Raw genomic sequence first — 12,857 nt, forward strand, 5'->3', positions numbered from 1 at the left:
TGGTATGGCTTTATTTTAAAATATAAATAATAGAATAAAAATTTTTCCATAAAATTTATATTATCTAATTAATGTCTTCTAAAGTAACTGTGGTATCAAACATTTTCTCTAATTATATTCATTAGTGACTTCTCCTTGACAAGTTTTAATTAAGTTGTACAGGGAAGATCAATACTCATTGAGTATTCATTGCAATTTACAACCAGCATATATACTGTTCAGAACAATTTAATTACTGTAATTGTTGCACGAATGATACTTAGTGACTGTTACTGTGGTAGAAGTCCAAGTACATTACTGCCTTTTAAAATAAATTTTGTGTTGGCCATCTGCATGTTCTCTTTGAAGAAGTGTCTTTTCAGCTTTTTTAATTGGAAGGTTTGTGTGGGGTTTTTTTTTGTTGTTGAGTTTTATAAGTTCTTTATAAATTTCAGATATTAACCCCTTATCAGCTATATCATTGGCAAATATATTCTCTCATTAAATGTGTTGTCTTTTCACTTTGTTGATGATTTCCTTCGATGTGCAAAAACATATGTCTAGCCAGTAGACATATGTAAAGATGCTCAATGTCACTAATCATCAAGAAATGCAAATTAAAACCACAATGAGATATCACTTCACACCTATCAGAATGGCTATCATCAATAAATTGACAAACAACAAGTGTTGGCTAGAATGTGGAGAAAAGGACACCCTCATACACTGCTGGTGGGAATGCAGATTGGTGCAGACACTGTGGAAAGTACTATGGAGTTTACTCATTGTACTTTAATTAAAATTAAAAATGGAACTACCTTATGACCCAGTAATTCCACTTCTGAGAATCCATCTGAAGAAACCTCAAACACCAATTTGAAAGAGTATATGCACCCCTAATGTTCATTTTAGTGTTACTTACAATAGCCAGGATTTGGAAGCAGCCCAAGTGCCCATCAGTAGATGAGTGGATAAAAAAGCTGTGGTAGCCCTAGCTGGTTTGGCTCAGGGATAGAGGGTCAGCCTGTGGATTGCACAGTCCGGGCTTGATTCTGGTCAAGGGCAGGTACCTCGGTTTCAGGCTCAGTCCCTGGCCCTGGTTGGGGTTCATGCGGGAGGCAACCAATCAATGTGTCTCTCTCACAATGATGTTTCTCTCTCTCTCTCTCCCACTCCCTTCCACACTTTCTAAAAATATCAATGGGGGGGAAAAATAGCTGTGGTACATTTACATAATGGAATACAACTCATTCATGATAAAGAAGGAAGTCTTACCTTTTTCAACAGTGTGGATGAACCTGGAGAGCATTATGCTAAGTGAAATAAGCCAGTCAGAGAAGGACAAGTACCATAGGATTTTACTTATATGTGGAATCTAATAAACAAAATAAACTAAGAAACAAGACAGAAACAGACTCATAGATACAGAGAACAGACTGACAGCTCTCAGAGGGGAAGGGCTTGGGGGGCTGGGTGCAAAAGGTGAAGGGATTAAGCAAAGGAAATAAAAAACCTTGCAGACACAGACAACACTATGGTGGTTAGCAGAGGGAAAGCGGAATGGGGGAAGGTAGGAGAAAAGGGGGGATAAATGGTGATGGAAGGAGACTTAACCTGGAGTGGTAAACACACAGTACAATATGCATATGATACATAATAGAATTGTACACCTGCAAACTATAAATTTTTGTTAACCAAGGTCACCCCAACAAATTCAATAAAAATAAATAAACAAACAAACAAATACATACATACATACTTACATACATACATTTGGTAATGAAATTGAGCAATCAATTTCTGAAAATTTATATATGTCCTAAACTTCTGGTTTTATTAAGTAGCTTAAGTAGTGGGTGAAATGTAGGCAGCGATATCGGTGGCATGGTGCTCTTTCATGCGTGCTATCATGAATGTTGAGGAATTATCAGCACATACATGAGAACAGCTTTATTGGTTGTATGAAAAAAATGACAGGAGTTCGGTTATAAAAATACTGTTTTCCTAAGTGAGACTTCAATATTTATTAGTTTTATTTTCTTAAATTGGAGTAGTATTTTGATTCTTATGGAATGCCTTCAAATATGCTAACTTTTGTTAATGAAGATCACGATACTGATGCTCTATACAAAGATATATGAAACTAGAGGTTTTATAGTACTGCATCATAGGTAGGTGGCAAGGTTTCTCAACTCTGGCACTAGTGAAATTTGAGCCACAGAATTCTTTCCTGAAAGTGAGGGAAGTTTTGCTGTGCATTAAGGGATGCTTAAGGGCATGCCTGGCTTCTTCCCAGGAGACGTCAGTGGCAAAATACACCCCCACCCTTCAGTTTTAAAAATATATTATTAATGCATAGCTCATATACAATATTATGTTAGTTTTAAATGTACAGCATAATGTTTCATTATGTACCTTAAAAAGTTACCACCACCCCATCCTCCAGTTTTGAAAATCAAAGGCATCTCCAGACGTTACCAGAGGTCCATGTTGAGAACCACAGGTATGTGCTCATGCAGACACGCACTCCAGATCTGCCCACAGACCAAGTGATTCATTCATAAGCAAAACGGCTATTTAGCTGTTCCAAGCATAGGCTAGGTTCCTAGGCACAAGTCAAAATAGTGTTATTATAAGGAAATAATACAATTCTGTGTATTTAGCGTTTTGGAGATAAGAACGGGTGCTAACTGAATATTCAGTATGAATACCTTACTGAGATGTAGGAAAGCGATGATCAGAGATGGTTTCCAGGAGAAGGTGGTTCCTGAAATGTGTTTTACAGGACAAATGAAGATTTAGCAATTCAGAAAGGGAGACATTTGAGAGAGCGAAAGCAGCATGTGCGAAACTTGGAGGTATAAGAAAGCCTCCCCCCATATATATCAATATAGAGATTGATATGGTGATCTATAGATAAATAGTATGGTCATATATTGTTATATGTCATAATTTTAGTTATTTTCCTTGAGGCATCATGTCCCATTTGCTCTATATTTTCATGGACAAAATTATAATATAAAAATCTGCAAGTAATTATTTAAAACATCTAATTTTCCTCCCCCCCCTCAATTTCAAATTTAGTAATGGTATATATAAATATCTTCTTTGCATTGTGAATTTTATGAAATCATCTATTTCCAAGAGGAAAACAATTTTAGACAGTAGTGGGAAGTGACATACAGATATTTCCTATAAACCTTCTAATCTTATCTGAAGAAAACCTTTTGACAAGATCATCATATGAAAGATAATATACGTTCCTATTGTGGTTATTTTCATGCATTTAATAATGTATTTCAATATTGCAAATTATCAGTAAATTGTATTAATAACGAAGCTAATGTTTTCAGTTCATTCATTTACTTTCACACACATATATTTTAGTCCAAAAAACAGTAAAAATAGTAATTTAGATTAAAGTTCATTTAAGTGAGGGTAACTAAGGCTAAAAAAAAATATCTGGAATTCTGTTGGCAAAATGAATATTTCAAGACCCACATGTTATTAAAAGGTCTACTAGGGATGCTGTGCTTCTCATGCAGGCTGGTTATGAATTCCTAGAATTCCCATGCACACAGTTTGCCACCATGGTATTAAGTTCACTTTGACTGCCAGCATAGCAGAAGGCCTTTAGTTTGCCGATTTGCTCTACTTTATCTAGTTTACACAGATATTCTGCTGCTCAGTAACAAAGGTGAACTAAAGGAATGATGAAGATGAATAAATATAATGGTTTAGGTTCAGCACTACCCTGGTACTTCGTCATGTCTAGACACAACCCTAAGTGTCCTAGAAATGCCCAAATGAGGACAAGGACATTTAAGTTTAACCTACCCTTATTCCTGTGGAAATCAGAAAAGCCAACAGCAGAATAAAAAGAAAAGAGTATGGCTCTAACTGAAAAATTAGATTTAGTGGAGTGACTGGAGGATTTGCAAGGTCAGTGGGAGGTGGAACAGATTTTTTTTGTTTCTGTTTGAAACAATAGTTTTAAATTATGTCAATTTCAGTTAGGTAAATTTCTTCTAAAAATAATTTCACAAGTTATTTTATTATTCTCTAAAGCCAAGTTGATGTAGGTAGACTAAAAATGATACAACCATTCTATAAATATGAACTTTTATAGTTAAAGAGCTCAGAACGTGAGAAAAATAAGCAAGTATAGTGAATGTACACATATATTATATATATGTATATATATATATGTTGTGTGTGTGTATTGAGTATATTTCTACTTTATAAAAATTTAAAATTTTTGATTTATATTTATATTAATAATATTATAAAGTGTTAACTTAATGTATAAATATGTTTGATATTATAAAATGATGGAAAGTAAGAGTTAAATGCACCCTTTTTATATAGTGTGTAGAAAATTTCTATTTAAATTATGATTTTAACTTCTTTGGTTATAATAATTCTGTTTTATATTCTCTTATAGAAATATTATAACAGCCTATTAACTATTATTTCTTTAGTATCCAGGCTTTACTCTTGCACATAGAATCATTTTTTAAATATATTTTTATTGATTTCAGAGAGGAAGGGAGAGGGAGAGAGAGAGAGAAACATCAATGATGAGAGAGAATCATTGATCAGCTATCTCCTGCAGGCCCCACACTGGGGATTAAACCTGCAACCTGCATGTGCCCTGACTGGGAATCGAACCATGACCTCCTGGTTCATAGGTCAATATTCAACCACTGAACCACTTCGGTTGGGCAGAATCATTTTTTTTTTTAATTACTGGCATTTCAAGATACTGGCTCTTGATTTTAGTTTAAGGATGCTCCATACCTCTGACTGGGATAACATAGTTGTTTTCCTTTTGGATCCACATGTCATGCTCCTTTAAAGTGCTTCAGCTGCATAGGGAGGCCCATTTGGATTAGGCATAATAGGTTGGAAACCTAATGATCTGTGACCCAGGTCGAAAGCATTTTGACAACACAGTACTCTTTTAGCTAGTATAACTTGGGGGGACAGTAGATGAACCTCCTGAAATATAAACATGGTGAGTGTGTGGGATGTGGATGCACATCTGTATAAATACTGTGGGTTTCCTTTTGCAGTGGTGATATTCAGACTTCCACCTGGGAGTCCCAAATATTTTAAGATATCTAGCCATAATTGATGTCTGTCTTTCAAAAATGTAGCTGATAGTTCTGTAAGAAGCACACTGAAGGTTGTGGTCATATATAAGTAGAAGATAGCTTGGCAATGCAGTGGACTCATAACTATAACAACAACCCTGAGAGCTGCTACAGTTTCCTTGGCTTGGTTAAGGGTGTGTAGATTTATTTCTTAATTAAACTTGCAATTTGGATTACAGATTTCAGTTAATATCACAAAAATGTTACAAGCTTGGGGATAGTTTATTGCTGTTTAATGTAAATTATTTGTTAATTGCTTCATAACAGCTTTCCGGAAGAAAATACAATACGTTCAGCTACAATTTTATGGCTGTTGCTTAATCCCAGAGCCTAGAGCTTGAAAAATCACTGCATGGTTTTTACTGTTTTCTGTGGATTTTTCATATTTTCTCTTTCTTAATTTAATTCTTCTTTATAGTTGTTTGACAAAAAAAGCACTTAGGGTAATGACTTGTTTATATAATTTTGCTCTAAATGTTAATTCAAAATAACTTGTTTTCTTGCATTGAAATGCTTTCTTTAAATTATAACTCTTGTATTGATCATAATGAATACTTAATCTAATTTCAGATATGTAGCAATATGCACTTTTAATAATACTGAAAATAGTGATGCATTTTTGTACATTTGACTCAGTTTTGTGTTCTTTCTCTTTCAGTGAATTTATTGGATTCACGTACTGTCATGGGGGACCTGGGTTGGATTGCTTTTCCAAAAAATGGGGTAAGCCTTTATGAAATTTTCCTACAACTTAAGTAGACATCATGTTAAATGTCACATATGATTGAAAATCCACTGGCCATATTTGTTGTTAAGAGAGGAGAGATGTGTGGGTGAAAGTGGGCAAATCAGCTCTGTCTGGAAAAGCAGACAAATAGGGAAGGGATTTCAATGACTGAATAACAAATATATGATTTTCCTCTCTAAGTATTTCCGTGAAGAAATGTGAAGTTACCTTAAAAATTCAGATTAAAGCAACCAACAAACTTATAGAATTGATTTATCTTCAAAAAACAAGCATTGAAAAAAATAAAAAGGTTTGCTGCTGATTTGTCCATAGCCTGGTTGAATAAGAAATATTGAATATTGAATAGGAAATAAAATCAATTCAAACACTGGGAACAATTTATTTTGTGTTTCTTCACTACATTAAGGAATGAAAATATTATAAGGAACTCCTTTAAATTTCATTGAGATTAAAAAATTCTCAGATTATTAGAAACTATCATGGAGGACCTGGGATGGATTGCTTTTATTAAGTCAGTAATCATTAAAAGGTTTTCTTTTAATTTTTGCATTATTCTTTATTGAAAATTTTCAGAAAAAAAATGTTTCATTGGAACATTTCTACAATAACAGTTGTATTTATTAGTAAATTATTTTACTGGTGTACACTAAAAATAAAGTCTTTGTCTCTGATCTGGTGGCTCGGTTGGTTGGAGTGTTGTCCCATACACCAAAGAGTTATAGGTTCTATTCTCGTTCAGGGCACATACCGAGGATGTGGGTTCAACCCCTGTCAGGGTACCTATGATAGGGAGGCAACCAATCAATGTTTTGCTCGTACGTTGAAGTTTCTCTCTCTCTCCCTTCCTCTCTCTCTTAAAAACAAAACAAAACAAAACAAAAAAACCAGTGGAAACATATCCTTGGTTGAGGATTTAAAAAAAGTCTTTTGGGTGAAAATTAAACCATTTTCTAACAATGTGCATATTAATGTATTTATGATACTAATGATCTTAATAAATAGATTACATTTAAAAAGTATTTAATAGCTATTACTAGATGGAAAATGAAATCATAAGTAAAATATTGTGACATAAAATTATTGTATTACACAGGAAGTATTAACTCAATTATAATAGAAAGATAAAATATAATGTTGTTAAAATGATTGGAAAAAGCCTATTCCTAATACAAAGAAATTGTATATTTTTAAGGAAATCAATGGTGCAGAAATCACATACAAAACTGAGTAAATTTCTCCCAAAATTTCTAGGTGCAAGAGCCAATACAACATCAGATTTACCCCCATAGTTAAACCTTTTCTGAATAACTCTGGAATGGAAACAGGAGAAATACAAAACTAGATTCAAAGAGAATATTTTCTCAGACTTTTCAAAAATTAATTTCAACCCAACATACCATCCATATTATCAGATAGGGCAATTTAGAATATTTTTTGGTAGGATAACTTATTTTGTTTTATTTATGAAATGGAGTATAAATTGTGAGTTATAGTTTTGCATAAAGATTAAATAAGTGGGATTGAGAATAGAGCTTGGCACAGTGTTGGCACTCAGTAAATACGCTTTCTTTGCTCTTTATTTGGGGGGTTAGCATGTTTTTATTGAATTTATTGAGGTTACATTGGTTAATAAGGTTATATAGGTTTAAAGTGTGCACTTCTATAATCCATCATCTGTATACTGTATTGTGTGCTCATTACCCCAAGTCATGTTTCTTTCCATCACCATTTACCCCCCACTTACCCTCTCCTGTCTCCCCCGACCTCCATTTCCCTGTGTTAATGACCATACTGTTGTATGTGGATGGTCATTTCCATAGGGAAATGGGGATGAGGTTATGAGGGTTTTTTCCTTTTTTTTTTTAATCCCTTCACCTTTGACCTTCTATTGCATTTCTATCTCATACTGAGATCCACCCACCAGTCCATCAGGTTTTTTGTTTGTTTGTTTATTTGATCTGTGAGTATATTTACATGAATTCATTGTCAGCAGTTAAAGGTTGGGAGAGTTCATTTAAAGTGAATTTCCAGCTTTTCTGTTTAGTTGGAAGTTTCAGAAAACGAGAGTTAGCAGCCTGTTATAATCTCCACAGCCCAGAGCTGAGAAAAGGCTGCTTTCTAAGAGAGTAAGCAATTTCTCCTGTTTGATTCAATTTCTGCCTGATGCTCTCCATTTAAGCTGCAGTTTGTAATGTTGGCATATTTGTGGAGTCAATTTTTAGTATTTCACACGCATCAGGATTTTCTGTTGTTTTAGGAGGGACTTATTTTTTAATTCCACTTATTGTTACATGGTGAGATAGATTCTAGTTTTTATTTTTATTGTTTTGACTACTTCACCTGAGTTAAGACACATCATTTAAATTTGGGCTTTAGCATGTGCTTTTTAACCATAGTAGATGAGATGGGGTGTGTGTGTGTGTGTGTGTGTGTGTGTGTGTGTGTGCGCGCGCGCGCCTGCCTCATGGTAAGAAGTCTAACTCTACTCTTTTTTTTTTTTTTTAATTCTGGACATATCTAGAAGTACTATGTTACAACAAAGTTTACTTTTATGCAAATTTAGGGCATTTATTCATTCATATATGTATCAGGGACTTGGTATGAGCCAGTTTCTATTCCAGGCAATGGAGTGACAACAGTAAAGAAAACAAACAAAATTTCCTGACAGTCTGGAGCTTGAGGCAGCATTATTTTGAAAACAAGTAATCATAATGCTAGAGCAATGTGGTAGATGAAGTTCTCTATAGGCCTTTTTTCTCTATATACTAGAGGCCCGGTGCATGAAATTCATGCACTTAGGGGGAGAGGGGGTCCGTCAGCCTGGCCTGTGCCCTCTCGCAGACAGGGAGCCCTCAGGGGATGTACGACTGACACTTAGGCCCATTCCCTGGGGTGAGTGGGCCTAAGCCGGCAGACAGACATCCTTAGCACTGCCATGGAGGCAGGAGAGGCTCCCACCACTGCCACTGTGCTTGCCAGCCATGAGCCCGACTCAGGGCTTCTGGCTGAGTGGCACTCCCCCTGTGGGAGCGCACTGACCACCAGGGGGCAGCTTCTGCATTGAGTATCTGCCCTCTGGTGATCAGTGTGCATTATAGCGACTAGATGTTCTGCCATTTAGTCAATTTGCATATTAGCCTTTTATTATATAGGATGTACAAAAGTGGCAGATAGGAGGTAGTGTTTATTCATAGTCACTCAGGTAGTTTGTGACACAACTGGAAAGAGCACATGTACTCTATTGTATTTGACACATGTTGTGTCCTATCACTGTTTCTCGTTATCTTGCCATGAAAAACAATGCTCTCTCATGTACATTAATTCCAATGAGTACTAACGATGACAATGTAAAAAGAGAAACTTCATGTTGTTTTTGTAGAAGAGGAAAATGAGGCTCTGTAAGGGTGACTTGCCCAAGGTTATGCAGCTGGTAAGAGGCTGAGTCCATTTCAAACCCAGGACTTCCAGGATACTGATTATTTTAAACCAGAGGAGAGCTCCTCTGAATGGCTAGGTCTCCAGAGACATGGCCAGGTTCTGGAATGTGCCCAGATTTCTGGTTTACATAAAAGAGGAATTGGTGTAGAAGAGAAATTCACCTGAAAAAAGTTTTCAATGAGCCAGAATGGGTCTCATTCTATTCATTGCTAGATCATTAATATTTGAAAGAAATATATAGCACATACATGCTCAAATATATGTTACAATTCTTATAGTGCGTGTATATATTAGCTAACTATATAATTAGGTAAATAGATTGACAGATAAATAATTACAAGGATGAATTGACACCATGCTATATCTGTAATTTTTGTGACCTCCTCTGTGCATCTCAGCTTTCCTATCTGTTAAGTGGGATGGGTGGCTATTATATCATCTATCCAGCATTGTCGTTTTTAGGATAAAATAAGAAAATGAATTTGAATGCACTATGGGATTCTTAAACCACTAAAGAAATAGAAAAGATGATGATTGATAAAAAAAGCTGCTTCTATATTTCTGTTCCCAAATATAGCCAGAAATCAACATTTTGGTAGTTAAAAGTAACAATCACTCAGCTATGTCTTCAGCATTTGACTATTACCTGAAATAAGTAGACTTTGAGAGATTTCATACCTGAACTTCCAAATGTGGGAGTAGATTCTCTAATCTCACTTTGCATGAGATTGAGAAGAGGATTGTAAATATTTTTTTCTTTTCCTTTTTTTGCATAACTTGTCTTTAATTTTAAACAGTAACAAAAACAAGCAAAACATAGACTAATGCCTTGAAAATTGATGTAAAATATGCATAGTTATCCTCAGTTCTAAATTTCCCTATTTATTTGAGTAAATATTTTTTCCCTTCAGAGAACCTTTTAAAAATAATTTATATTGAAGTTCTCAAACTTTTCCAGCCTCAGCTCAATAGGACATGATTTTAACAGTGATAGTGATTCTGAAGAATGGAGCTAAATACTAAATAAAGAGGCATTGAGATTTCATTGATTTTTGTGATGGACTCTATTGTCATCTATTTTTTATGTTTCATATAAGATTTCACTTTAAAATACTCGTAAATTTTGGAGCCATACTTTTTAAATTAATAGGCTTTAGTTTTTAGAGACATTTTAGCTTCATAGAATAATGAGCCTTGAGTATGAAGAGTTCCTATATACCACTTCAATATACTCCTCACTTTGTTTTCTTTTTCTTTTTTAAATATATTTTATTGATTTTTTACAGAGAGGAAGGGAGAGGGAGAGAGAGTTAGAAACATCGATGAGAGAGAAACATCGATCAGCTGCCTCCTACACACACCCTACTGGGGATGTGCCCGCAACCAAGGTACATGCCCTTGACTGGAATCGAACCCGGGACCCTTCAGTCCACAGGCCGACGCTCTATCCACTGAGCCAAACCGGTTAGGGCTGTTTTCACATTATTAACATATTGTAGTAGTGTGATACAGTTATTATGATGGACAAACCAATATGGATACATCAGTTTAATTAAATGCCTTATATAAGAGTTCTCTTTCTGTTGTACATTCTTATTATTATAGCATAATACAGAACAGTTTCATGGCCCTAAAATCCCGTATGGCCCACCTATTTATCCCTTGCCTCCTTCTTCCCTCCTTCCTCTCTGATCCCTGGCAAATACTGAGCTTTTTATTGTCCCCTTTTTTTCCGCCTCCAGAATGTCAAGTAGTTGTAATCACAGTATTAGCCTTTTCAGATTGGCTTTCTTCACTTAGCAACAGGCATTTAAGGTTCCTCCATATCTTTTTTTTTTTTTTTGTATGTTTGTTTAATAGAGCATATGTATTTGTCATAGACTATCTCTCTATTTTTTATACCCTATTGTGGGATTTTTGAAAGTAGCACTATCCCATAACCATAAGCACTCCATTTCTGCAATTCTCCACTTTCCTATTAAATGACAATTGTTTAGTAGCAAACTCCATGTCTAGACTTTAGAAAAAGATAAGCAAAACCTATAAGGTCATAAGTATTTTCCTTAAAGGTAAAATTTATATGGCATGTAAATCCCATTTCAATTAAAATTATGGAAGTTTTTAGAACACATGAACAAACCTCATAGCAATGCATTAGTTTGAATTTTGATTGAATCATCTGCCTGAATAAAGGTAGACCCAATAGACTTTTTCTAAAATAAGTATTTTCTCACTTAGACTTTCCTCTTTTTTTTTTCTCCCATTAAACTGTCAACCTCTTTTTCCATAGCTCTACCAGCCTATTTGCTCACACCCTGAACATGTGTTTTGCTTCCTTCTAATTACATTAGAGTTATTTCAGTCATCATGTGGAACATTTAATATTGATTAATCTATATAGTCTAAGCATGGATATAAACAGCCTTGTTTCCTGGACATTTTTATCAAGTGTTTTCCAGGCTTCTTCTTATGAGAATAAAATTCATGGTTATGGTTTTGTTAGGAGCAGATTACGTTCTTAGGTTTTAGAAATTCCGCTATTGCTCTTTTTTTTCCATAGGTTGTTGTTACAAATGATCACAAGATACACCTGCTTCCTTTGCTTTGGTAGAAGTGGCCTTTTCCCTACTGAGTTCTCTGTATTTCCTGTAGCGCACAATGGGCGGGCCACCACACTCCCCTGGGCATCACCTAAGAGTTGTATTGCAAGTTCTGCTTTAATTTTGCTCTATTACCTTTGTCGAGCCACAGAGGATAAACATTATTTTGAGATATCTTATTATGCTGGTCTTAGGCTATTGGAATCACTCATGATAATTTATTCATTTGAGAGAGATTCCAATATTGACTTAAAACATATTTGTACTAAAATGGAGACAGAGTAAGTAACCTGCTTTCTGCCTTGCGGCGGGGTGGGGGAGGGGGAGGAGAAAGAACAAGCAATAGTTCTGCATAGAAGGTATTTGAAAACAGGAGCCGATGGTGTTTCTTGCTTTATTGTCACTTTGTTCTATTTTATGATTTCTTTGAGACAGAGAACCTGTGTATTCACTTTTGAAGTTGAAAATAACTCAGGTTTAGATTATTCAACATGGACTGTGAGGACATTATGTGGGCTCTCTTGAATTCAGATAGATAAACTGGATGTTCTTTCTGATACTCAGATTTTGGCCAAAGTGTGTGTGGAAGTTTTGTATATGGTTCTTTCTTCCCAAAATTGAAGGCAAAGGCTGAGGAGAACTTTTAGAAAACTGCTGATTTCGAATTTTGGTTGTGATCATGCTGAGTTCTGCCAGAACCTTATTTTGGCTTTGCTTTCTGTTGAAGGAGAGGAAAGATAATGACAAGCATTGAGGCCCACACTGAGCATGGAGAGGCTAATAAAGATTAAAGTAATGCTGAAGTGGGTAAAAAAAGAACATATCAGTGGATATAGAAAAGCTTTTTATTTGGACAGTGATAGAAAATTATTCTAAAGGGGATGGATATTATACTATACTAGAGGCCCGGTGCACGAAATTCGTGCACTGGGGAGG

At 35.2% G+C, this 12,857-nt stretch overlaps 1 protein-coding gene across 4 annotated transcripts in view; it reads left to right on the top strand.

Moving 5' to 3' along the window:
* The window catches only part of EPHA5 (EPH receptor A5), a 339,786-nt gene that overhangs the window by 25,576 nt on the left and 301,353 nt on the right, over positions 1-12,857 (top strand). For all 4 annotated transcript variants that reach the window (XM_054728753.1, XM_054728760.1, XM_054728756.1 and 1 more), the window contains exon 2: positions 5,794-5,858. In XM_054728753.1, the coding sequence (XP_054584728.1) occupies positions 5,794-5,858 (65 nt within the window). The remainder of the gene's footprint in view (positions 1-5,793; positions 5,859-12,857) is intronic.

This window comes from Eptesicus fuscus, chromosome 2 (assembly GCF_027574615.1).
Source record: "Eptesicus fuscus isolate TK198812 chromosome 2, DD_ASM_mEF_20220401, whole genome shotgun sequence".
In the NCBI taxonomy this organism is placed as follows: domain Eukaryota; kingdom Metazoa; phylum Chordata; class Mammalia; order Chiroptera; family Vespertilionidae; genus Eptesicus; species Eptesicus fuscus.